Source organism: Poecilia reticulata, chromosome 11 (genome assembly GCF_904066995.2).
Source record: "Poecilia reticulata chromosome 11, P_reticulata-male-v2, whole genome shotgun sequence".
Lineage (NCBI taxonomy): Eukaryota > Metazoa > Chordata > Actinopteri > Cyprinodontiformes > Poeciliidae > Poecilia > Poecilia reticulata.
Window position 1 is genome coordinate 5382568 of NC_088840.1, and position 27854 is coordinate 5410421.

Here is a 27854-nt window from a genome sequence, read left to right on the forward strand (position 1 = left end):
TGAGTAGTATAGTTGGTCAGCAACATTATTGCTGACCAAGACATTGTACGGAATACTGATTATTCCCTCTGTCGCACCACCTGTTACATTAAGAAAAGTACTGTTCGATGTTTTTCCATCTTAAGCAAGACTACTTTATCCTTTGAATATTGTATATTTTGTGTAGCACAGTTTTAAGCAGTGTTGCTTTGAATCTTTGCCAGGGCCTTCTTGAATATATTTTACATGATCTCCTTGCACTTTCATGTGTTGGTCATCTCCAGGTACTCTGGCTTAATTCTACCACCCCCCAAAAAAATTTATTTTAGGTTACATGATCTTTTTGAACTTCCCTCAGTGTGTGTGCATGGCGTTTTTTGTTTGTTTTGCCATATGAATTACTGACAACCTGCCCAGTGAGTGGGGATCCACCTGCCAGTGCAAAACAGACCCCCTCCCCCAAGCCTGTTTCTTGACTTTAAGTCCTCTACTTTTTCAGTTTGTGAAAACTGGCAGTCACAAATGCCATATGAAGCCATTAAGATTTTATTATTTGTACTTCAGAGGGAGTTTCGTACTCCCTTGATGCCCCAAATGCCGCTCTAATGAGGGGCGAGCTCTATAGGCACGTTGAGTTCTTGCCTTTTTGTTGGAATCTATGGGGCATGAGGAATGGTAATAAAGATCTCGAGTGGAGGCGGCTGCCTACAAATGGAACCCCAGTGGTTAGCTCCCTCCATCTGCCCCTGTTTACCCCAGTGTGAACTTGTATGTTGGGGGACAGCAAAGATCCACACAGGCAGAAGGCAAGAGTGCAAGCTATTGGGTCGGAACCTTTGCACCTGCCAAGAGAAGTAAGTCTTCGTTTTATGAGCCAATTGAAATTCAGCTCACAGGCAATTCGTTCTGTCAATGGCAAGAGGAGCTAGAACAACCTTGCAACCCCCCCCCCAACACTAATAACACAGTAATGGTCAGAGATAGATCAAGCTGAGCACTGATGGTTAGAGTAGGTCTTCGCTCTCCTGTAAGTGTTTATTGCAGACAATTTTTGCCTTCATTTGTTTCGAGCAGATGCACGCCCTGGTACACCTGCGGTCGATTGTAATAGTTTTCACTCTGGCAGCGGACTGACAAATGACCTGCAGGCTCTCTGCTGTTTGTTCAAGGAGCAACCATCTGCACTTAATGCATGCCCCTGTTTATACCAGATGCCCAACATGGAGGGAAGACCTTCTCTTGCTTTGTATGCACAGGCCAGCTCCAACCTCTGACCCGGTGTGCTTCGCTGAACAGGAAGGCAGGTTCATTACAGGTGCCTGAGTGGAAGAAATCAATCCTTGAAATGCTTCTCCAAGTAATTCTTCTCACAAAGCTCTTCGCTCACAGGTAAGCATTTTTTAATCAATACAGTGAGAGGAGAGGAAAATGGATGATTAGGTTAAGAAAAGGACTGTCTCTGCTTATGTGGAGAACTTTCGGTTGCATCCTTTTTGTTTGTCGTGCTCACTGACGACCACTAAGGGGCAGTAGAGAGCCTCAGTCAAAAGTGCTGCACGATCCATATATCCTGTTATCTGGAGTTAAACTCAGTAATTGATAGAGTGTTTGTCATCATATGACATGTTTTTCACACTTCTTTCATTCTAAAAAGGCCACATACAATACATGAGCTTCAATGAATATGAATATCAATTTCGACTAATCAGACTAGAACATATTTTTCTTGCAATGATATTTTCTAATTTTATTTATGGAACACAAATATCAATAAAGATACTAAGAAAAAAACAACTTTTTGAACTATACTTCGTTGATGTGTTGATTCACAATGTTTTATTGTGCTATGGGACATATACTGAAAACGGCTCATTGTGAAAACAAAAAAGGACAAAGGTAAAAATTATGAATAAACATACACTTTCTTTTAAAGATTCATTTCCAAAAAATATGTTCAACACTTAAAACACATATGACAAAATGCAAGCTTTGAAAAGTTAGCTTTTTTGTGTATATGGTTGTATCATATTTCACATAAAAGGTACATTAAAGCATAACAGTTTTATGTCAGAACACATTTTGTTATCTGGAAGAGCTTGTATCAGATTTGAAGTGATACCAGGATGAAAATCTAGGTCAAAAACTAAGAGAGTTTATTATTATTATTATTATTATTATTATTATTATTATTATTATTATTATTATTATTATTATTATAAAGCAAACAATGTAAACATTTGTGGGAGTTAGAAACGCATATGCAAACGAGTCATCTGATTTTGGGAATATAATTCTTAAAACGCTGTTAGGTTGTTTGAAAAACAACAACAAAGAAATGTTTAACTTATTTTTTTGTGCCAAAGTTTGGAAGTTTTACCAAAGCAAAATACCTAAATAGAATAGCAAAAATTGTAATTTGGTTTTTGGTGTGACATTTGTTTCCTTAAGTCAGATCAATCATATATGAAGTTACTGAAGGCGCCGATCTATTTAAAAGGTAGGCGCTTCCCTGTAGAATATTAAAAATATTCCTTACCCCTCCATGCTGATACACAACTTTTTCATTATATGCTACAGAATGACTGTAGTCTTTACAATCACTACAGCCAATATTATTAAACAGTGAATCAGTGAATGAGTCTGTTAATTTTTCTATAAAGCATTTTGAATAATCCAGTGAAAAGTGTCACACAGATAATCTTCCCTACCTCCATGATGTGGCAACCCGCACAAAACTTTATGGAGGCGCCCCTATTGGCCACTTCTATATGAAGGATTACTATACAACTTTTCATGATTCATTTCTCTCTGAATCAAGTGTTTGTAGATTTTACCACCTTAAGAGCACCCTGGACAGTTTTCATATTTAACTTTCTTGTAATCCAGTGAACGCGCGGTAGGCGGTGTCAGACCAGAGAACCACGTCCCTCTGAGCTCACTTCCGCTTTTTGGAGTCGCATACCCTTCACTGCTTTTGTTCTCCCATTTCCAACGAGTCCGCGCTTCCGAGAAGAGGTTGGTCAGCCTGCGAAGGGAACCAATACGAGGCAAAGCGCGGAGCCGTCCGACTGTAAACCACATGCGAAGCCCCGTCCACTCTTGGGATACTCGGCACGCCATAGCAACATAAACGGACTACTTTTTTGTCTTCTTGTTGGAGTTTTCCCACGCTTTTTCATCTTCCACCATCCATACCGACTGCCTCTGCGAACTCAACAAGATGGAGAACGACGATAAATATCTCCCCGAACTGCTGGCGGAGAAGGACAGCTTGGACTCGTCATTTACGCACGCTATGAAACTTTTAAGCGCAGGTAGACAACTACTAAATTGTGCTTTTTGTGTTTTATCGTGTGCTTTGACTAGCAGCGCGAGGGAGCAGAGGAACACAGTTGCACTCTTGTAGCGCAGTGTGCTTTTACTAGAATGCCCCCCAAAAACTGCAGCGCTAACGCGGAGGGCTCCTGTAGCTCTGTGGCGAAGATAAATGGCGGTTAATGACTTATGACTCAAACAGAAAATAGCCTAAACCTCGGGCAGCGTCGCACACTTCCATGTAGTCAGCTGAAGGTTTTCCGTTTCCCCCTCGTGCAGCTGCGACATGTCACAGATGTCGGTCACACAGTGGAGGCTCGTGCTGAGTTTAAACTTGCAAACTTTAATGGCTCCCGGACAAACCGTCCTTTGTCTTCGTCATTGTGTTTCTGTTGGTTTCACTACGTGTCTGCCAGCTTTGTTGAACAGCAGTGTACATATATAAGTCAAGTAAGCAGGACACTGCTAACCCCAACATTTGAAAGCCGAGATTCGGCCCTCTATTAACGGTGTAAATGAGCTCGAGGTCCCGGTGTGAGCCGCCGTTCTGTACAGAGACGGCAGCCATGGCGGATCTGGGGCTGCCCTTCTCGTTCCTGCGTTGTGGAAACACCCTCTCTGCCCATTTTAGTTCTTCACTTTGGTCTCTATGTAACTTCATTTTATTGTGCTATTTAAAAATATATCTATTTTTTAATGTTTGAACTTTTGTTCAAGTGAAGAAAATCAACTCTTAATACATTGAAATTATTATATAACACGATGAAGTTCTGCAGGGTCAAAGCAGTGACACTGTTAAAAATAAAAATAATTTAAATAGAGATGCATTGGTCAAATTTTCAATTAATTGGATCACGCAAACTTTGACACTGAATGTTTTTTATTTATTTATTTTTTTGCAACTTCTTTGATAGAGGCACTTTGAATCAAATAAAAAATATCTTCCATAAATCCATATCCATTCTCCATTATGTTTCTTTTTACTACTTTTGTTTTCCACCTTACTTTTTTGGGTGCCAAATTGATCTGTGCCAGATGGAATATTTGGTTCATATTTTCTTTAATTTACTTGTAGTTAAATTTAAGTAAATGTGATTATGTTTTATATAAATGTGAGCGGTGTTTTGCTAAGGGCTGTTTTCTGTCAATCAGTTGTTAGGATTTCAAGCCAAGTTCCAGTCAGCCCAAACAGGGAGCAGAACTAAATGAATAGATTGTAAGAAAGTCTTTAGATAACATACAAACAAGCACTTATCTCATATGATTTGTTAAAGTAGTTATTGCAAAGTAAACTAATAAGAAATTATTTCACTACACAGGCACAAGGTGGTTTGTGGGAATGAAGGGGTGAATGGTCCTGTTACAGTACCTCACTTATTTTTACTAAACATCACTTAAATATGCTTATTACTGATGGTTTTACAAGTGACCATAAAAGTGGTAGGACACAGGAAAAATGATAAGGAAGAAGTTTTGAATCTGTCAGAAATATAAGAAATAATGGGATTATCCTTACTGTATTCAAGTAAATATCCCAAAGAGATCAATATAAATAAATCAAAGACGTTTATTAAAGTACATTCTGTTAATTGAGGAGTCTTGAGACAGAAATCTGGTTCTGATGTTTGATAAGTCTGGGGAAAAAGTAAAATCTTGAACCCTAAATATTTAACGTGGTCTTTAAATATTTGACCCAATGATGGAACAGTTGACTGATTCCAACTGATAATTGGTGTCTCTTCAGGAAATACAATATTTTTCAGTATTTGGCAGATTTCACTTTTAGATATCAATAGCCAGTTAACTGGTGCATCATAACTTTTTTTTTTTTTTACTTTTCAACTTTTAATGTTTCTGTCCGATCACATTCTTTAAAACAGCCTGGACTGCCGATTCCAATTTTGGCGGATTTTTGTCTGAAAGTTGTGAATGGGACATGATTTAGATGGGACACTTTTGTCCAACAACATTGGGGAGGAAAAATATCCAGCGTTCTTGTCTGTACTGGGAAAAGTGGCACCAATGGGTGCCGGGCATTAAAAGGGGTTTTGAGGTACTTTTTGTTCTTGCTGTGTTGCAAATAAGTCTGTCACAATAAGCATGAAGTCAGTTAAGGGAATGATAAATTAGAATGAGTGCAATCTTTCCATTTGAACAACAGTTGTTGGAGAGATGCTCTCCTCTAATATTGTTGAAAATACTTTTGACAATTTGCACTACCTGCCACTTTTGCCTGTTTTGCTAGTCTGAGCTAAGTATTATTCTTTAAAATGCAATTTTGGTTACAGAAACTTCATAATCCATTTTAATTTATGTTAAAATGTTGGATTTTTAAAATTATTTAGTTAAAGTATTATAAGATCTTCAAAAATGTAAGTTTTTTTTATCCTTGTATAGATAGACATATGCATTGGTTTATTTTTCAGGTAAAGTTGTTTTGGTGACAGGACTAGTTGCAGGAAAAAGGGTCAAGAAAGGAAAGTAAGCAAGTTGTGATTTACTTTGAGAGTTTTTTTTTTATCAAGTCTTTTTAAAAAATTTACTTTATTTGCTTTAAAACTTGTATGAGGGGTCCATAAACTATTTTTTTAAAGTGTTTATTTTTAATTATTTCACCACGGCAGCAGACCAAAAGTCATTTTCAGAGAAAAGTACAATTTCTCTACATTGAAGAGTCTGTAAAAAATACTCTGCTCGTAAAATGTTGCTTACCAACAGCTAAAATGATGAAATTATAACATCTTCAATATGAATTTGTGCAGGGACTGCTTGGGTGCAATATCTTGTTGGTGGAATTTAAGTCAGTAATGCGTAGAAATAAGTGTTTTTATCACTTGGAAGAACTTTAACTGTCTTTCATGCCAACATCCTAATGCACCATGACAACATCAAAAGACAGAGTGGATGTTCACCTAGTTGTAGAACTCCAAATTATTTGTGTAAAATTTCCCTATTTGTGGATTTTTCTCTACATCATCCAAAAAAAAAATGCTTTTGGGACCTCAATGCTACTTGGCACGCTATTGGCTGGAGTTTGTGAAGCAGCCAATCCAGGAGCGCCATTTGCCCTTCCTTGTTTGCTGATTGGCTGTAGCCCTAAGAGTGGTGATGAGGAAGACTATAGATGTTGGCTTCTGTCGTGCTGAGACAGTTTCCACTGTGCTTATTAATGCATATTAAGTTCTATTCAGCGTTTGAACTATTAAAATAGTCAGTTATTAGTTTATAAAGGGTGTCTGAAGTATTTGCTGATGTTGGGTATTTGCAAGCGGTTTTGGTCCCTGAACCATGCGAATACCAGGGCTTCGCTGTAATGAGAAAAATGTGGGTTGTCATGACAACGTTAAACAATAAAATGATTGAATGTTTTTTATTTGATAAGCATCAGCAAATTAATCCAGGATTTTGTTTCTGTATTAAAACAAGGCTGAATATAACAAAATCCCCCAGTAGTGCTATTTAAATATACCCTTCATTTTTCACATTTCCAGATGTTAAAACTAGATCAAAGTTTGTAAAACTATCAACTATCTGGTTCAAGTTTGATCTTTAAACTGATTTGTTGCTCTTTTATTTTATTTCTGCGTTCATAATTCTCTTGACACAAGATACAAATGATACGGTTTGGTTGCATAAAAGCATTAAAAAAGTTTTCCTCCCCTCTCCAGAAATCGATAGAGTGCAGAAAGGAGAGCCGAAGAAGGAGACGGAGACCTACCTGGACCTTTTCACAACAAAGAACATCAAACTCAAGGAGCGAGTGCTCATACCTGTCAAACAGTACCCAAAGGTGAGACGCTTTGCTCTCGTTTGATCTGCCTCCAAATGATCGTTTACCAGCTGACCACAATGGCTTTGTATGTTTCAATTTCACAAAGCCATGTGTTACTCAGTAGCTTCCTAGTTTGGTGCTGACCTCTGCTTTCTAAACTCCTGACTATAACGGCAAACAACAAATGGACCAAAAGGTTCATTTTGATTCCCTTCATGTTCAGATCTTGCTGTTCCTTTAAAGTTGAGCCTTGCATGTGGATTAGTCTGTATCAGTTCAGTGGGTTTGTGTTTAAAGTGTAGCAGTGATTCAGAATAAGAGGCTCATAAGTGCAGCACCTCCCCTCTACAGGTACAGAAACACCTCAGCAGTTGTGAAATTTTTACTTGTGAAGAAGCTTGTCTCAATAAGCAATTAATCGTTGCCCTTAAAGTTTTTTTTCAAGGCAGTTTAGTTCAGGCACCATAATTATGATTATGGTTTTGGTTGTAAGTGGGATTTTTATTTTTTATCTTTTTTTAGTTGTGTGTTGACTATTTTAAATGTCTTCTGGTTCCAGTGTTAAGTTCTTTACACGATTAAAGTTTGTTCATCTTTGAGAGGGCAAACTTTCATTATTATGCCATTAACAACATATTGCATGAAAACAATCTCAATACAACAATATTATCGTTTATTGCAAAAATTACTTTGACAATTTATCATCCAGCAAAAATTATCGTAAAAGTCCTACTTATGGAAAGGTTTTTTAAATTATTTTTTTATGTAGTTTTGGGCACTAAAATAATTATTTATTTTTAACATTGGGTAGAACTAATTTCTTGTATATGCACTAAGAAATTTACTGTTGGCCAGAATTGGATGAGAACTCTTCACGTTAATAGAAGTACTGATGAATGAATGTATTTATTACGTGGTTAAATAAGTTCAGAATTTTTTTAATTTTTTAAGAAAGTGAATGAATAGATGTCAATTTTTCAATAGAAATCCAACTGAGCCAGAGCTGACCATTAAAGGAAGTAACTGGAAGGCTGAACATATTACAGCAAAGCTTCTCTATTTATTTGTTTGAGCTTTTCAGAGTTAGGCCTTTGGAAATCTGAGATAAGCTCAGTATCTATATTCTCTAGAGAAAACGGGCTAATTCAGTAATATATTATGAGATGTTAAAGATGGTTTAAAATGTTGGCTGTACTGATTTTGTTTCAGAAATGTTAGTAATATCGTTATTAGTCTGAACCCTTAAACAGGACGGCGGAAACATTTAGGGCAATTGTTTCGGTAATCAATTATTATAACAATAGTTTTTCTGGCGATTATTTGATTTTTCAGATGATTAGTTGGGGGGGAAATGGTGCGTTCTGCAGATTTTGCTTATTGGGAGTGTTGTTTTTTTTTTTATGTAATTCAGACCATGTGAAGCTAAAATTTGATTGTCGGGCTAATTTTGCTCCTCTTTGTTGCTGTTTAGTTCAATTTCGTGGGGAAGATCCTGGGACCCCAGGGCAACACGATCAAGCGTCTGCAGGAGGAGACTGGCGCCAAGATCTCCGTGCTGGGCAAGGGGTCCATGAGAGACAAAGCCAAGGTGCGTCACACACTGCGTCGTCGCGGCAACACATCTGGATTTCCCACGAGGAGGAGGCCAGATGTTGCTAACCTGCAGGAAGTCTAAACATAAGGCAGAGGAAAGGAGAACGCTGCACATCTGGTTTAGGATACCCTTCCACTTCGGTGTGATTATTGGGTCCTGTAAAAGCAGCAATATCACACCCCCTCTCCCGCCCCCGAGGTGGATGAAATGTGATAACGGCTTGCATAATTCATGTAATATTTGAGTAAGGCTGCGCCCCCTCTGGCTCGCTGACACGGCTCTGATGTTGCTCGTCTCAGGAGGAGGAACTGAGGAAAGGCGGCGAGCCCAAGTATGCCCACCTGTCCATGGAGCTGCACGTCTTCATCGAGGTGTTCGCCCCCGTGCCGGACGCTTACCTGCGCATGGCGCACGCCATGGAGGAGGTCAAGAAGTTCCTGTTTCCTGTAAGTTTCTCCCTCCCAAACTACAAGCGTTCCATTATCTGGTCCTCTGACCTCTGACTTTTTATCTTTGTTCCTTGTGAGATTATCATTATTAATATTATTATTTGTATTTATTTTTTTCTTGTCTTTTTTCAACTAAACCTCAAATTTGAAAAGTATTTTATACCTTTGTAAAGGTCTAAGGACTCCAAAGTGTTTTACACCACAGTAATACACACATTCCCTGTTGGTGCTGAGCTACATTGTAGCCACATCTGCCCTTTGAGGTTTCCATTCAGTGATTGTAGCACTGAGGTCTGAATGAGGTCTGAATGAGGTCTGAGGCGTTTCTCAGGTTGTGATGACCTGGAATAAAAACTGCACTGTCATTTTATTTAAACAGCTGTTAGTATTCCTACTTGTTTTTAAAATAACATTTTGATCACTAAATCCAACTATCTTATCTTTGCTTCTGTTATTTTGAACAAGTTTATTTGTGTAACACATTTCATCAACAAGGCTGTTCAAAGTGCTTTACATCATAAAAACATCATGCAGCAACAAAATAACCAATAAATGTTACATTTTGTCACATGCTATCATCAAAATCAAGAAACTACATCAAACATGTTGATTAGTGTTAGTACTACTCAAAGGCAGCTCTAAACAGGTTGATTTTGATTTAAAGGAACTCTGTGTTTTGATTATTTTGCAGTTTTCTGGAAGTTGGTTCCAGATCTGTGGTGCATAGAAGCTGAATGCTGCTTTTCCATGTTTGGTTCTGGTTCTGGGGTTGCACAGCAGAAGCAGAACCAGAAGACCTGAGGGGTCTGGAAGGTTGATGCAACAGCAGATCTCTAATGTATTGTGGTGCTAAGCTATTAAGTGATTTATAAACTAAGAGTATTTTAGAGTCTATTCTCTGAGCTACAGGGAGCCAGTGGAAGGAGTTTAAGTCTGGGTTGATGATCTTTATCTTGCTGCTCCATCTAAAGCAAAAACATTAGATTAAACACTAGGTAAATGTAGCAAAAGGTTCCAGTCGTATCTTGCTGGTCCTTGTTGATGCGTCCAAAAGTCCCAGAATTTGTTTTTGGAAGGAGAGGAAAAGTGTAGTAGCTCAGAAACATATTGGAGGTGTAGCGTTACTACTTCAGCGGAGGAAAGCCACTCTTGCTATTTGTGTGGTTTTGACATTAAAGAATTAACCTGTATTAAATAAGCTAGCACTGGTAACCAGCCTGGGCTCATCAATCAACAGGACTGGACAACAGGACTGTTTTTAAACTGCGGCATATAAAATTATTTAGTAGAAAATGGTTACAAAAAAGATCAAGAAGTCAACATGTCTGACCAGATTGAAATGTGACCAAAGTGATTACAGTTTTGAGGTTTTAGAAATTAAGAATTACTTATGCATGCAAAAATGTTGTGGTTGTAATATAACAAGATGTAATTAACCCACATTTCCCCCACTCTTTGCCACTATCTCAGTGTCCCTAAGACTCTTAACGAGCTCCAGCATCCTGGCCTACAAGTCTTGTATAAGTTATGGGCATCAAGCCAAGTTGGTTCATCCATCTGGCTGCAGATAGAATTGCCTTGCAGAACTTAACTGTGTCACACTTGATAAATAATGGCCTAACTGTTAATATGCAATTTTTGTTTTTGGACACGATGGTGTTGCAGTTCAATAATTTGCTCAGCTCTAACACCGCTTTTACTGCGTAAGGTATTTTCAATCTGCACATCTGTAAAGTCTTAAACTTGTCTTAAAATTAAGGCCTTAAAAATGTTGAATTCATATTTTTTAAAAATCCAGTTGGCCTTAAATATTTATGACTGAAATAAACCTTTAGGGGATGTTTTGTGGGGACCAATTCTCTAATTCTCTAATTCAGCCCAACTTATTGTTTTGCACATAAAATAAGGTAGCTGCTGATGCAGTTACACTAGACTTGTCAAGGCTGTGAAGAGATGGTCTTAAATTTTGTTGTTACATGACCATTTAATCTAGAATATTCTATGTAGTTTTTTGTTTTTCTCATGGGGCTTTTCTGGCAGGTAAAAGTTCGACTCTCATGCAAACATCTTGAATGCATCCTGTCACTTGAGGCGGTTGAGGCTACAGCTAACTAGCTGTTAATACAGCTTTGCTAGCTAGCAAGTTTTTTTGACGCCATCATGGGCAGAAAGCTGGGTTCTTAGTTTTTGCTATGCTTGATTATAATGTAGCAAGAGTCTCCACCAAACATACCCATTTCATTCAAGGTGGCATTAAAAAGGTCTTAAAAGTCTTAAATTCAGGGCTTAAAGAGCTCCGGCCGGGGGACGGATTTCCGGCTCTTGACTGTCCGCCTCAACCAAACTGTAGTCTGCGGGCTTAAAGAGCTCCGTCTACAAAGATGTCTGCCAATCAGAATTCTAGCTCCCGCGTTCTTGACCAATGACTGTAAAACGGTTTGTAGAAAAGAAGCGCAGCGTTCGGTTCGGCGGTTAAATCAAATGCGATATGAAAGAAGATGGAGTTTGTCTCACCCGGTAAAGAAACGTGTTTACTTGAGAACGGAATGAAAAACAAGTGGGGCTGGGCATGGCTAGAGGAAAGGGGACAAGACGGGAAGTTAGCGGACATTTTTACAAAAGGGGGCGCTGGGATTCCTTTGGGGGGCGTTTGGTCGAAGGTAAACTTTACACCTTAAATGCACAACAATACCAGTTTAGACTTTGAGTAACTTGCTAAAACTGTGTTTTGTAGCGTTCATTTTGTAGCGTTAACACCGGTGCTGTAAGTGGTCCGGTATGAAACGGGTGTGATAAAACAACAGTACCGCAGCACTTTTAAATTTCAATAATCAGAATACCGAAATTGTTTCCGTTGTTTTAAAAGGTTTATGTCAGTCTGCCTTTTCCCCATCGATACGCTTCCCGAACGCCCTGCACCATACGGGTAAAAAAAACAAAAACAAAGATGCACACATTGCGCAAAACTCTGAAACAGGAGAAGCGGGACATAAAATGGAGCGACGAACTAGATGTGAATTATGGCATAAAAACAGAGAATCCGACACTGAACAGTGAAAAATCAACACATGATGTGAAACACATGACGATTAGGCGGCGCAGCAGGTGATGAGTGAAGATCACTGATGGTCAATAAACGATAAAGTCTAGCAACAGGAAAGAAACTAAAGTGGACATAGCAATAAACCAAGAGAGGATAATATTAATCAAAGGAAACTAAATGGGAATGAATGAAGAACAAAATGCAAGAATAAACTAAGAAACTAAAGTAAATACAGAGGAATAAACTGGTATGGCAAGACCTTTAGAGCAATACTTAATACAGAGACTGTATGGCAAGAATTAACAGACACTATTTCCAGATAAAAGGTAAAATAATATTGTTGAAGTGCCATGGGTTTGTTGAGACCACATCTAGTACTGAGAATAAATATATCTTACAGACCATAACAGTAAATAACTTATCACTTATTTATGTTTTTAACTAGATTTGATATATTTATTTCTTCAATATTATTTTTCATGTCAGTGTTAATGTCATGAGGCTGATGACTCCATGACACTTTCAATTTGACTCATTAGGATTTGATTAAGAACCAGATTTGTTCTTTGTAATTTCTGTCCAGTAAAACTATTAATCTATAATCAATAGACAGGTCTATATAAAGATATAATCCATGTTTGTCTCATATTTGTATGGCATTAAAAGGATCTGGAACTTTTGTTTTTCCACTGAAAGCTCTGGTTTGCACAATAAATGCCATGTGGGTGAAATTTTATGGTTGATACTCTGATGTCCCATTCTCCTGAAGGCAGCACAGAGCTGCACCACCAGAAACAAACACTGAAGAGAAGAAGAGCTATAATTAATGTAGTTACAGTTCTATCCATGTTTTAATGTTGCAGAGCTCAATCGTTTGCAAATAGTTCAAAGTTTAAACTGGCATGATGCACATCTTTTATCTGGTCATTTTGTGGAATATTTAATAACTAGAAAATGGCAAAGAATAAGAATATTTTTTCCACTCTGATTGGCTGCTGTTAGACCGACCAATTTTAACTTCAATGTTCATTGCATTTTTCTTAGACAACTGTGAAAATAATTTCTATTCCCATGGCTTTTTTGTTCTCTGGGAAATTATCTTGATGATAGCATAAAAATCAAAACATCTACAATAATTATAGTAACATTAATAATAAAATAATAGTCAGTGCAAAGTAGCCTACAAATTATTTGGTGGGGGGCGGTGAGGCACCTGGATAAAGGCTGGGGGGTGTACTGGCACAAAAAAGGTTGAGAAACACTGCTTTAGTTGGTAATGTTGCATGTTCTAAATCAGTAGTCCCCAACCCCCGGTCCGTGGACCAATTGGTACCGGGCTGCGCAAGAACTGGTGAAATGTTTCCGTTTTATGTATTATTTGAGTCTGGAGGATCTTTTATTTTGAAAATCCTTTACCCGGATTCTCTCGGTTACTTGCGCGCCAACACTGAGGCCACAAGCAGAAAAATGAGTAAGAAACTGATCAGATGTCTTTGGAAAGTTTCTTTGCAAAGGGGAAAAGGCCCAGAGAAGAGACAGGAGAATGGTTTTATCCCGGACCGGTAGGTGAGTCCCACATTACAAGCCGCTCTGCGTGACATGCGGCGACTGGCTGCTAATCAGGCAATGAAGCTTCAAACTGCTTCACCACGTAGAGACCAAGCAGGCTGTGGATATAAGCAACACTTCGGGTGTAATTGTCCCTCATCACTCCCAGATGGAACCGTCTCGTTGCAGAGAAACAAGCTCAGGGCTCCGTTAGTCAGTATCGTGAGTTACAATTTTCACGAAAGTAAAATGTTCGTTTTTGTGGCGCATCTGCATCTTATTTTGAAGGGATATATAAACGTTACCATAGCGACCAGAGTCAGAGCGTTTGGGCTGCGGTTGTGAGTCTTAAGTCTGGTTTAGACGGAAAGATTTAAGAATTGTCGGCCGATTCTCCAAACCTCTGTGACCACAGAGCTGATAAAAGTCCAACAGTTTCGATCGGTTTGTGTGTCCAAGGCAGGAGCTGCACGAACCGATTCCAGTCACGAACATCCCGATTCCAGAGGATAATCCAGTAAAACCCCCAACATAGCGGGAATTTAGAATAAGCAAACACTGATGACGATGTAGAAGCAACAGTGATAGTTTGTGGAGTCATTTTTAGAGATAAAGGACGTAATTCCCCTCTGTTCTTACGTCACTGCGCTTTTAGATTGGCTACCTGTCACATTCAGCAGGCCGTATTCTCGTTCCCAGACAAGAAAAAAACCCACAGGTTGCGATAAAAACTCCAAGACAACCCAAATTGGGTATATTCAGGATTTAGCGGGAACACCAATACCCTCCCCTCCCCGGGCCGCAGCAAAATTTTCCAAGTCTTGACCAGTCCACAGTAATAAAAAGGTTGGGGACCACTGTTCTAAATTACTTGCTAAAACATTGACTGAAAGGACTCTTATTTAATGTTGAGGGATTTTTGCCTGTAAGGCAAACCTTTAGGGCACAGACATTTTACATTTTGTTTTAAGTTGAAATGTACTGAAGTCTTATTTAAGTTTGAGTGTTTAGCTTGTTAATTGTATTGTTGGAAGCCATTGTTTGCACTATTCAAAGACGCTTTTTATTAAACTGTGGCAATAGCAACGGTATAGTTCATTTCTATCATAACTATAAGTTTCAGGCTCAGGATTTTTTTTACTTTAAACCCTGTAAATATGAGTTTCTGAAATCTGCAGGTGTCCTATTTAATCACAGGCCAGAGAAGGTTGAAGAATGACTGGAAGTTTTTATTTCTATTTTTACAGAATACTGCCCCTCCCCCACCTGCTGCCTTTCTGCACTGCCTGTTCAATAGGCTGGAAGAAGAGTGTAATTCTTCAGCCCATGGAGAATATTGTCAGTTGCTATAGATGTCAAAGTTCATCCTATTTTTCATAATCAGCAGTAGGAATAATTGCTGATTCTCTATTAGAAATAAAAGCAATTGAATTATATACATTTTCTTTTTATAATATCAAATTGTTTTATTTTTACTCAACATAATCATACAGTGAGAATCCCATATTGGTCCCTGCCTCATACCAGTATGGCTGCTCAGTACATTAGTGTTAAATGACTTATTTATTTTTTTCTAAAAGCTACATATGGTGAGGTGTTTCTTTTATTTTTTCAAACTGTATTTTTATTCCGATTCCACCTCATCTTTTCTGATCGCTGGAATCTGAAAGCTGTTTGCATGCAAACTTGATTCGTACAGGGCTTCAGCGCCTTACCAGGGCGACTTGCTGCATTATAGATGGAAAGAGCTCTAGGTGGGAGTCCAGCAAAGACAGACTGGGGAAAATGGAGTGGGTGTTTACCTTGAGCAAACACAATCCACGTCAGTCCAGAAATGTGAAGCAATCAGCTTCAAAAGGAGGAAGTGGGGCTGCATTTGGCGTGTCAGCACGGTACCCGCATGTCTGTCCATCACTGCACGTTCAACAAAGTCCCTGCCTGGAAATGTCCAACGCCAGCTTTATTGGTTTCTATCTGCCACAGCTGAGCCAGGGAGGGTCTGCGTGTCGGGCTCAGCTCTGGATCGCAACAATCCAACGAGGGCGAGTCGGGCCGACGGGGCCCCCGCCGTTGTACAAGGCGGTTCTTATTGTTCAGGGTGCCACAACAGACTCATTCTGACGAGAACCAAGATGAATAAGCGAGAGAACTAGTTGCAGCGTTAGTATTGCTGTCATGTAAAGGGCTGTCCCCTGCAGCACCTGTCACAACAATTAAAGCCTGTAATCTGTCGGGCTGTCATGTGGAACAAAGCTGGAGTTTGAGAAACGGTTATAGAAAATGCGAGGCTGTGTTGTTGGAGAAAATTTGTCCTTCCAGTATTTGTGCTCAGGTATTCCGAGGATTTGACATCCTTCTAGCGTCTGTGCAGCCTCATATTTTACTGCTGTAAATGCCACAGCAGATCACTGCCGCAGTGTTCCTGTCCTCAGCACTACATGTCTACAGAGCCGTCTTTAACAAGGCTGCATTGGGGTTGATGAATGAACAAGAATTGATTGGGTCACAGAGAGAGAGAAATAAAAAAAAAAAAACCAGCAGCTCGCATCTCTGGATTTGCGCTGCTCAGGCACGCCGCTTCACTAATTCAGCCCAACTTATTGTTTTGCAGATAAAATAAGGTAGCTGCTGATGCAGTCACACTAGACTTGTCAAGGCTGTGTAGAGATGAGATTTACATTTTCTGCATGATGGAATGAAGGGATGGAGTGTGGATGGAAGCTTTCCAGCCCACCCCACCTCCCTGTTCTTCCTCTCCTTAACAGTCTGAGTCACTGGCACAGAGGCTTTTTTCCCCCCACTTGCTCTAAGCTCTTGTATATCCTCTTTTTTTCCCCCTTGTTTTAAGTCCCCTTCCTCCCCCCCTCCTGAATTTTGCACGGTCACATTCCAACGTGCAGTACTGATGCGTCTTAACGGTTTCTTTCTGTGTTTTTGTGCTGTGTGTGTGTTTTTGCAGGATATGATGGATGATATCTGCCAGGGCCAGTTCATGGAGATGAGCTACCTGAATGGAGGCCAGGAGCACGGAGGCAGAGGCCGAGGGGGCATGCCTGTCAGGGGCCGTGGTGTCCCCCCTGCTGGAGCACACAGGTAGAGGGGCAGCCCTGTTTACACACTCATTATAAGGTTCAGGGCATATGTACTGCAGCATTCATCTAATCTCTGTAGCTGTATATTGCAAAGTTATCATGATAAAGTTATGATTATTGGGGATGTCATATACAGTAATATATTCCATTCACTATGAAAAACCCAACATAAAACTAAAATCCACTGAAATGATAATGTTAGCTTAAATGCTAATTTTACTATAGTGGCTAACAGTAGCATGTTAGCTAGTAAGGGATTTGCTCTCTGTATAAAGCTTTAAACAGCTTTATATTGTAAAGGTAACATAAAAAGTTGATTATTGTTATTGTAATATAATCAGTATATACCGTAATACACTCACCATGAAAAAATCAGCACAAAAGCTTTAAATCTAATGTTGGTTTAGATTTAATCTAACATTGGCTAACAACGACTTACTCCATATATGCTTTAAGCAGCTCTATATTGCAAAGATGGCATGGTAAAAATGTTGATTATTTTGATTGCAATATACTCTGTTCATGATGCAATAATAAATTTGCTAAAATGCTCATTTTTGGTATAGTAGCTAACAGTAGCAAGTTGGCTAATAATGACTTGCTCCATGTACAGTGTTCTAAACAGCATTCTATTGCAAAGTTAAGATTATGATTGTGATTGCAATATACACCAATATAAAAGCTGAAATATTTTAAGTGCTAATGTTAGCTTGTATGCTAAGTTTCTGAAATCTGCAGGTGTCCCAATTTATCTAATTTTACCTGTGGCTAACAGTAGCAAGTTAGCTACTAGTTCCTTCCTCCACATACAATGCTTTAAAATGCTTAATATTGCAAATTTGATGTGAAGTTATAAAATTTGTGATTTTAATCTGTATCCTGCTACCCTGATGTTTAAAAATCAAAACCATGTGTACAATAATGCTACTTAATATAATGTGCTTTCTCTATGAAGAAAATGAATGAAGTAGTCTAACAGGTCTTAAACAGATTACCGAGTGACATGTTGGCTGGATTGAACCATTGCTCTCCCCTCATGCAGAAAACCATGTGTGTTCACTCTGCCCTTGTTTCCCTCTAGGGGGAGGGGGATGCCTCCTCACGGTGCTGCGGCCAGAGGAGGTGTGACTCGAGGAGGCCCAGCCAGGGGTGGAGCGGTGAGGGGCGCCCCTGCAGGCAGAGGAGGACCTCCCGCTGCCCCCGCCAGAGGGGCCGTGGCACCACGCGCCAGACCCCCGACTGGCGGCCCGCCTCAGAGGATGGCGCCGCCCCCTGCTCACCAGCACACAGCCGGCGCCGGCGCAGAGAACTACGACGAATACGTAAGTTGTTTCTAAACTTTCAACTCCTAATTTTTTCCAACAGCTAGCTTTAAGTCGACGGCGCGCTAGTGAGCAGTTCTAGATGTGAGCATAAGGATCGTGGTAGCTTTACTGTCAGGATGTTTTCCAGGGGACATCTTGACACTCAGGATCGGAGAACAAGCCCCCCTCAAATCTCTCTCTGATTCTTCTGGTCTCCAGGGTTACGACGAGAGCTACACAGACACAGCCTACGAGTCTTACGACAGCTATTACAGCCAGCCGCAGGCGTAAGTGAATCAGACGACTCTGGTTTTCACCTGCTTCTCACATCAGCCACGTTCGCTCTGCATCACACTGGGAAACATCAGAAGTACAGTTTCAGTTCTTCATGTGGTATTTAGGAAGATTTGATTGAGCTCAGATGTTGTCTGATGGAGCACTGAGATTAGAGCTCATTTGTAAAAGACAAATATAATCTCCCTGGTTATTGCAGTCAGCAGCTAGTGATGTTATGCAGAGATGAAACATTCATTTCTCAACTGTTTCATTTCTCTTTTTGCAACTACCAGAGAACCAGAATATTACGACTACGGACATGGAGAGACGACCGAGTCGTACGAGTCATACGGTAAGAGCCGACCTCGCTGAGCTGAGATCGCTTTAGTCGTTTAGTTCCAGTGAAAAATCAAAGCTGGTGCAGAGCCTTGCTATAAACCTGAATGTATTTTATTTAGGATTTATGTAATAGACCATAAAAGTAGTGCTAGTAGTGTAGGAAGAAAGTCTGTTTTGTTTTTAAGAAATGTAAATCTGAAGTGTGGCATACTGGAATGCAGATCCTAAATTATGTTAATGTTTGATTTCTGCCATACAAAGAGTTTAATGTTGGTCTCATGTGAACACAGCAGGTTCTAACTCTAGTTTACTTTGTATCTGGATAGAACATGAGGAGATGTGGCAAAGCCCCTGGGGTATGAAAACTTTACCAAAACGCTGTATATGTGGGTAGCTTGTTGTTTGGATCATGGTGAATAATATCTGGTGTTGGGTTGAAATTTTGTCTTTTTTTCTCGGCTGGATTAGTATAAAAGAAGAAACTGTCCATCGATCCATTTGTCTTTTCCTGGATTCCTTGTTCTCCTTCCTGTTAATGTGTGAAGATTTAACTTTGAAAATTTGCCCATTATATCAACAATCTTAAATAACTTCCTTCTGAGCTTTACCTAAAATTCTTTTGGGACAAATTTGATGCTGTGAATCTTGACTTGGTGGTGGGTGTGTTTTGTTTTTATTTTCTGTTCTGGCCCTTCTCAACTTGGTTCTACTCCACCCAGTTCAGGTGGTTTTTCATTACTGTTGACCACCAAGCAGCTTTGGTCAGCGAGGTTGTTGTGGGCAACCACCAGAATCTGAAAAGTAGCACAATGACAAACGCAACACAACGGTTGACATGGAGAATCTGTGTATGGTTCATTCTCCCCCCCCCATTTCAAACTAAAACATGACAAAAACAAATTAGATACTTCTTTTTTTTTTTTTCTTCTTCTTCTTTTTTTTTCTTAAGCTAAATTAGGAACGCATATTACAAAAAAAAAAAAAAACTCCCCTTTATGTATATTTAAATGGTTCAAGCAAAGACCAGCACCTTTTGGAACTGGAAATCATGGCACAAACTCTGGGCGTGTTACGTTTTCACTTAGCACTTTAGAAACGGCCCAAGTCTCACCATGGATACGTCTGTCTTATTTAGAGACTTTGTCATTGAGTCTTTGAGATCTGATGATGTTACCATGAACAAACTCTTCTTCTGGTACTTGCAGCACAGCTGGATTTAGATAGCTGAACTATGGATGGACATTTTTTCATTTAGGTTTTAAAAACGGACAACAAACTAAACAAAACTCTTATTTCCTTTTTGCGATTTATTTTGAAATAGAAAAACCCAATAACGAACCACACACTGGTTGTGAATGTCGGGTGTTCTGCTTAGTCTGCTAAAAGACTCCAGATCTGCTCAGTAGTTGTTAGTTTTTGGAAATTGTTTGGGAATCACTCACTGGTTGCATCACCCACAGTGACTCCACCCACTATCAACCACTGACCAATAGTCTTCTGATGTTACATTTTATGGCCAACTCTGCACTCTTGGATTCCCAAAAAGTAACTGTTACCATGTAGCTGTTGCTAGTAGAAACCCCCTATATCCAGGTAGAGTGGAGCCGTGCCGGTGTTATAGGGCCATTTGTGCGTTTGAACCATTTGATGTTGACTTTATTTTCCGTCTACTTCCTGTCCAGCCCAGGACGACTGGAACGGCACCCAGCGGACGGCTCCAGGGAAAGCGCCTCCCCCCTCTAGAGGCGGCAGCACGGCTTACCGGGAGCACCCCTACCGACAGTACTGAAGTGAAACGGACCCTCTCCACCCTTAGTGTTGCCCCGATAAATCGCCCGTTACCACGGCAGCTCTCGCTTTAACAAGCCTGACAAAAGTAATTGTCCGTTTTGTCTTTGGGTTGGTCTTTTTATTTTTATTTTTGTTTTTTGTTTTTGGTTTCCCCCTTTCACTGGACTTCTACCCGACAGAGCCAATTGGGAACTGGAAATTGGAACTGTTTTTTCCAGATTTGACCACAAACCCATCCCCTACTCTCCACCCTCTTTTTGTCATACTTCCTGTCCAGCCAACCAAAGTGGCTTTTCGATTGGTCAGAGAGGATTCGTGGGCACCTTGTCAAGCTTCCATTTTGATTATTTTCTTTTTTTTTTTTTTTTTTTTTTTTCTTTCCTGCTGTATATTTTTTTATCCCCCCTCTTTGGCTTTTTTGCATTGTTTCTGTTTCTCAATGTTTGGGAATAGTTAGTTCTCGTAGAATTAGTGGCTCAAGAACTAATTGTCTAAAGAATCAGTTTTAATTGTTTTAAATATAAAGCACCTGTTAAGGGTCAGTTGCAGATTCCCACTTAGGCTACATTTCAAAATTCTGTTAATATAGCCTATTATTAAATGACCTTTTAACCCTTTCTTTCTTTTAAATCCTGTAATATCTAAACCAAAACAACAACAAAAATCCTAAATTAAGTTTAAGGCTAAAGCAAAGTTAATGGAATCGGTGCAATTCATTCTCTATAATGGTTTGTTTTTAAATAGTTCTAAAACAATTGTCCAATTAGCCTTAGGCAGCAATATTTGTTATTGTGCGTAGAGTTTTGAAATATAGCCCTAATAGACACTGTTGAGATGGACTGTCCTCATATCCTCATTTTTTTTAAATCTAAAAAAGAAAAATAAAATAATTGTTTTTAATGAGAATCTGGCTGGTAAATGGTAATTTAAACACAGTTCAGGTCTTCATTGTGATTTGATTCTATACAAACTGCATGCACAAAGTCCAAAAGGAAAAGAAAAAGAAGGATTGGGACAAAAATCTCCACATGGGTCTTCTCTTCCTGTAGAGAAGGGATCCTGCAGCTCAATCCGAACTCTTGTACATATTTTAAAAATATCCTAATTGTACTTACTCTGCCACTAGTATCTGTACCCTCTCCATTAAAAATGCATTATGCTCCATGTGTAAGCTTGGCTAAATAGGTTACTAAATCTGTCCAAAAGATGTTTTTTGCAGCAGTTTGTCAATAAAGCTTAGTTTTTTGTTTTTTATGAAACCTTAACTGGCTTTATTTGTCTCCTGTCCTGTTAAAAAAACAACATCATGGTTTTAAACGAGCAGTCAGATGTAGCTGGTTTTCCCCTTTTGTTTCCTTCTTCAAAAGCGCTTTTTAAATCTAAATGAATGTATTGACGTCTGGAGGCTTTAACCGTACTAAATGATGTCTTGACTGATTATCAAAAGAGCACAACTTATTCTCTCTCTCTCTTTCTATACTTTTTAAAAAGGAGCCAGAGGTAAGACCTCTAAAATAACCTGGATAGCTTCCTAATGTGTATAGAGTTCTAAAGCATTGAATGCCTGGGTATGTATAAGACTTTTTCAATCCTTATACCTGTGGTCGTAATCGTCAATGAGAATTTGCTTTCATAGCCGCTTGAAAATTAACTGAATTCAAACCACCATTCAGGTCTAGGCCTCGTTGTCATGAACGATGCTGGCGCGATGGCTACTTTAGTAGAGAGTAATGGCAGTGCAATGGAGAGGATGCTTATAACCTAGACAACTCCACTGTAAAGGTAACCTAACCCTAAATGTTTAATTATTAATTTCTTAGTGTGTTTTATCCTTTGACATAAACCTTTTGACATAAAAAAATATTCTTACAATCATGAGTACAAAAAAATTCAGTTCAAAAGTAAAGGGGAGAAAAAAAGTAACTTCCAACATCATACACTTTTTTTAATGGACAAAAATAATTTGTTTCTTTTTTTCTTTGGTTCTATCAAAATATGTCAGGGTAGTGTTAAAAATGAACAGAGCCAAATCTGTGTCCAGATCTTCTGCTGTTTACTTTTTCTTTGCTGTGTAAAGGTTGTTTACTGTAGGATTTTTTGACAATGTTTCACCTGTAGAGTTAACTTTAACAAAAAAAAAAGTGAGTTGCATGATTTTTTTTCCTACAGACATTGCATGATATGTTTCAAGTTTTTATTTCTCTCCCAGCGTTGTTAGACGAGGTACTGATTAGCGCTTTGTCCTTCCTTCAGGGACGACTATTGGTCACTGAGCGTCCAGAGAGACGGTCTGCTGGAGACCGAGCCTTCAGGTTAGTCTGCTGCTGCATGCTGTCTGTTAAAAAAAAAAAAGTATTTGTATATGCATGTTTTTTTAAATGTATAAATAGCGTAAAGATGGAAATTTTTATTGAAATGAGCAAAATAGTCAGATGTTTATAAGTATAGGGACATGTAAATCATAACGGAACAAATGTTTATTGCATTATTATGACACAGGCCTACAATTTTAAATTTTTATGGTGTAGATTTTCTTTTTTTGTAGATTTTGCTCTGCATTCATTCATTCAACCTTTGTGAGACAGGATTAAACTCCTTGAGATCAAATGTTTGTTGTACAAGAGTGTCCTGAGAATGATGCAGTTAAACACTGAGTTATAAAAAAAAGCTCACAACAATATTATTAGCATCATTCAGAAAAAAAGAATAGGTCATAGGTCACGTTCTCCTGCTGTTAAGAGTACCAAAGGGTACTTTTGAGCAAACCTAGCTGAAAAGCTGTGGCTATTTGTACTGCAAATCTAAAGTAAGTGTAGATAAACTAGAAACCTATCTTTTCCATTTTAATAAAATTAACACCAATATCATTCAGAGTATGTGTAATGTCCCATGGGCCACTGTTCAGACAAGCCCGTTTGATGTTTTAGCACATGCTAGCATGTTTAGCCTCATCATTCCTGCTGGTCCCACTCAAGAAATTGACTGCCATGCAAATATATTCACAGTCCTTCAGATTTATTTATACCACTTTGTCACAATAACCACAAATTTCAGTTATTCTTTTTTTTTTGTGGCTTTTCAATGAGTGAAAAATAAAGTGTTGTGAAACATTAAGTCAAATGACGATTTTTTTTTTTTAAGTAAAGTGTTTTGTGTTCACTCAATCATTTGTCACATTATACCCCACTTTTTCATGGCAGAAAATGGTAAGACTAACGTTTTTAACAATATCTAAAGTTAATGGCAACAATTAGTCAAACATCTTCACACAGCGAGACATTTTTTACAATAAATGATAAACGATGCAGCAAAGGCTTCGCCCCTAGTTGACATGACAAAATCAGTCATATCTACTATTCGTCCCGTGGAGGAATTGGCTTTCTATTATGTCTCTCACTCAACTAAAATGGCAAATTCATTTTAAAGTAGCCTGGTGGATCCAACCCTCCACCCCCCATTTCCATCGGCCATCTAAAACTCTAAATCTTAATATTTGCAATTTAAGAGTTTAAATAATTCAGACCCGCCAGTGCAGTCCTTTAACGTCTCCATTTCCCCTAAAGACTCGTGTAAAAGAGTGTGCTCCCGACGCCCGCGGGCTTTTCAGCCACTGTAACTTTACTCCACATCTCCCACATTCACAGCATTTCAAAGCTCGACTGATTCCGATGATTGCCCAGCTTTCTGGAAGTGGCCTTGCTTCTGACGGTGGCTGTGAATCGGTGTGTGGCTGGGGCGCTCTCCTCCCCTCAGCCAGCCTGAGCGAGGCGGGGGCAGCATGAGGGGAAATGACTAATGAGGGGAGTGGGAGCTGTAGGCTTGCCAACACAAGGAAAACGGAGGAACTGTGGGACTCGGAGTCCAGAAAGGGATTAGGATTTCTCCTGATGTCCAGACTGGACCTTGAACGCAGCGTAAAGATGAAAGAACAGACGCAATGCCTTTGTTTTTTGTTTTTTTGTTTTCTATATGGAATCGTTTTTACAGTGTTTGCTTTTGGTTGCATTTGGGCTTGTAACTCCGGAATGTTATGATTTCTGTCAAAAATGGCCGACATGAGAAATATGGCAGAAAAAAAAAGAAATTAATACCCTTCACCAGCCCAGCACACTACCAGTTATATTCCACTATAGCCGATGGCTCTGTCACAACATCACATTGTGTGTGATGAGGAAACTTGAATTTTTTTATCTATTCTCCATTCAGGCTTTATTAATTCCATTTCTTTCAACAACAATCTCAGCAGAATATTGTATTTTACATAAAATCCTAGTGGAAGTGAATGGAAGAAGCTTAAAGTCACACTTTTCTTCTTGGAGTTGTTCAATGTCCTACTCATCACTGCATCATAGCAACAGGCTGTTGGCACCTTCATATGAGGACGCAGTCTGTCAAGCACATGAATGTTTGTATTTTTTCTAACATGTTGAACGGTCCCTTAAAGATGATGCTAAGTGTGTAGCATCAGCTACACTTTGAAAAGAAGTTAAAATGTTGACCTACAGTGTGACAATGACTTGGCTCAGTCTATGAGGATCAACAAGTTGCTGTTATTGATATTAACCAGGCTGCCATTATCTTCCTCACACATAGAAAGTACCGCTGGATCAGTTCATCTGGCTATTTTTAGTGTGAGTGTACACTTTGTATTTGCAAACCCACATTCAGTCTTAGCAGGACGACTCATACTGAGCCCGGCATTGCTTCTGCTGGAGATTTCTTCCTGTTAAAGGGGAGTTTTTCCTTTACAGTAACTATGTTTTCATCCAATTGTCATAAGAATTTTGAGCCAACAGGTTACGCAAAATGCGATTTTTCCCAGAGTAGACACTACTTATGACTAATAACAGGAAGTAGAGGTTGCAAGCTAGCAGAAAAATGGAGTCTGAGAGATGTAGCTCCAAATACTGTTTTTATGGCAAAAAAGCAACAGCTTTGAAAAACAATGAGACTTCAAGGTTAATGTTATAAGAAAACTATTTGTTGTTAATATATCAGGTGGTTTAGCCATCATGCATTCTGTATGTCCAATAGCCTTGATTTACTAGACAGCGTCTGGCGTTTTGCACACCGTCTCTCCGCCATTCCAAGAATCACGAACACATTCACTGTTAATTGAAACAATAATGGAGTTTATTCAAAGTTTCCAAGACCTGCTTATAATCACAACTTGCTTAAGAAAAATGTTGCTTAGCTACTGTAGAAAAGCTATGCAGGTTGGCAGGAATAACGCCTCTAATTAATACAGCTTATAAAAAAAGATTTTATTTTATTTTTCTTCTTCTTGGCATCTCGTACCTCCCATCTCTAAATCGCCTGTTTTTTTATTAAATTTTTTTTCCCTGTTCGGCAGAGAAAGTGGAGCAGGTCGCTGTGAAGAAGGTGGTCGGATGAAACTCTGGGGCATCCCGACGGGGAGGAAAGAGCGCAAAGATGGCCGCCGAGTCGGGGCCAAAGGCAGAAGCTGTCCCTCAGAAACAACAAGAACCTTCTGTGAACTTTTGAGTCGTACTGGTGAATTTGTGTAATTATTTTCTTATCTTCGAAGACTTTCGAATGCTTCTGTTCACGTTTCCTCTCCTCTGGTGCCTAATGTAGCAGAAAATGAGCACTCCTTTATATAGAATGCCGTGAAATTGTTTTTAATTGTCATTAACCCCCCTGTATTCGACCTGAAACGCTTCCTTTTTTTCTTTGACTGAGGCACATAGTCATACTCACTCCAAATAATTTTTTTTTTTTTATTAGGGAATCATTTTTTAAATTTTATGCCTCATCGTTGCAGGAAATGATACTCAGCAGTTTGAGACGGGAAGCGTGTGAATCCGGAGATGTCAGACGCCAACGCAGAAGCACGTTTTGCATCCAGACGCCGTCCTGTTCTCAGCGCTTTCACATCTAGATAGTTAGAATTCAGTGAGACGACTGAGCAGCCGAGCCGGAGGGGAAGGGGAGGATGGGGGGCGGGAAACAAAGACGGTCATCACCAGCATCCTCCTCTCATCCGTCCATCTGTCCATCATGTTTCTGTTGATTCGATCTGCCGTTTTCAGCCATTATCACTGATGACATTACAGCAGCCCGTGGTGCCGAGTTACACTCAGAGGTCAAAACTCTACTTTCCCGTATTAAAAACAAATTTCCTGGCGCTGATCTGCTGGTCAGAGGCAGCATTAGTTCCTTTCGGCTTATTGGAAAAAGCCTCTGTTGAACGTTAGGCATCAGGACTGGGAGAGAAGGGAGAAAAAAAAAAAACATCACTGGAGATGAAACGTCAACGGAGCCATATCCAAAACACACCATTTTTCAGTCTTTATGCGCTATTACGTCTTGAGTAATGATCCCCACGTCTCCTATAATCTAATGCCAGATAAGTGATGGTGTGGAAGCAGTCTCGTTTGGGAATCGACAAACTGTCAGGAAGCATAAGGGCGGAGAGGAAAGTAAACGTTACCGGGGTGCCGATCGATGAAAGGTAGACTTTTGAATATGAGCCGGGCCGTGGATCCGTCGCTTTTCCTCTCTGCCCACGTCCGACGGGTCGGCGGTGCCTCGCCGAGGGTGGGATGTGTTAAAATGCAGAGCGGACAGCTGGATCGCTTCCCCCTGGCCTTGACGGATTCACACCATCAGAAGAACATCGCATGCTGATGCCTTTTAAAAAAATGAAAAAAGAAGGAAGAAAGGTGACAGTGAAACACTCTTCCAGACGCAGCAGGACGGGCGGTAATCTGGGGGCAGGAGGGGGGCTTAATGTATGCCCGCCTCATGCCTGGTGTCCTTGATGGTCCAGGGGAACTGCAGGAAAACCTCTGAAGATTTATATGGCTGGATTCTATTAATAAATACTGTGTGTGTGCACTGTTTACACCAGGTATGGGGAAAATAAATGCTAGTCTCAAAGATACAAGGTGGAGGTCAGCGGCTTTATTAATTGTGAATCCTAATAAACAAAATGAAGGTTATTTTATTTTCATGTCATAATGTGCTGCCAGGATCCAAACCTGCATTTTGTGATTGCATTCTCTCTTTTTTTTTCTTGCATTCCAGCTGCAAACGTCTGTATTTTCTGTAATTAACACAAAGTGTATAATTATGAAGAGGAATGAAAATTGTACACTTTTACAAATAAAACTCTCAAAAGTGCTTTGTGTTTGGTGATCCCCGTTTACTCTGATGTACCTAAATAAAGGTGCTCTGAACTAACTTTCAGGAGTCGAATCATTAATTCAGCTGTTTTCTTCAGTCAGAGACTTCTTCGGATTAGTTGTGATACAGACCACTACAGAAGTATTTTTCAGTTTGATTTCAGAGGTTTGTTCAAGAACAAGAATTGACTCATGAAGACCAAG

At 39.5% G+C, this 27854-nt stretch overlaps 1 protein-coding gene across 3 annotated transcripts; it reads left to right on the forward strand.

The window, feature by feature from the left end:
- Nucleotides 1-2941: 2941 nt before the first annotated feature.
- khdrbs1b (KH domain containing, RNA binding, signal transduction associated 1b) lies at nt 2942-27708 on the forward strand. 3 transcript variants are annotated; one of them, XR_014089709.1, is made up of 12 exons: nt 2943-3293; nt 6963-7084; nt 8538-8654; nt 8960-9106; nt 16660-16793; nt 17874-18114; nt 18316-18383; nt 18666-18724; nt 19038-19067; nt 20394-20587; nt 22756-22814; nt 25856-27708. XR_014089709.1 is itself a non-coding variant. In XM_008421395.3 (10 exons), the coding sequence occupies exons 1-10, from the start codon at nt 3200-3202 to the stop codon at nt 20498-20500; spliced, it is 1119 nt and encodes a 372-aa protein (XP_008419617.1). In that variant the 5' UTR covers nt 2942-3199; the 3' UTR covers nt 20501-21761. The 3 variants fall into 3 exon arrangements, 2 of the variants coding, with proteins under 2 accessions (XP_008419617.1, XP_008419622.1); XM_008421395.3 differs by lacking the exons at nt 22756-22814; nt 25856-27708 and having other exon boundaries at nt 2942-3293; nt 20394-21761; XM_008421400.3 differs by lacking the exons at nt 19038-19067; nt 22756-22814; nt 25856-27708 and having other exon boundaries at nt 2946-3293; nt 20394-21761.
- The last annotated feature ends 146 nt before the right edge of the window (nt 27709-27854 follow it).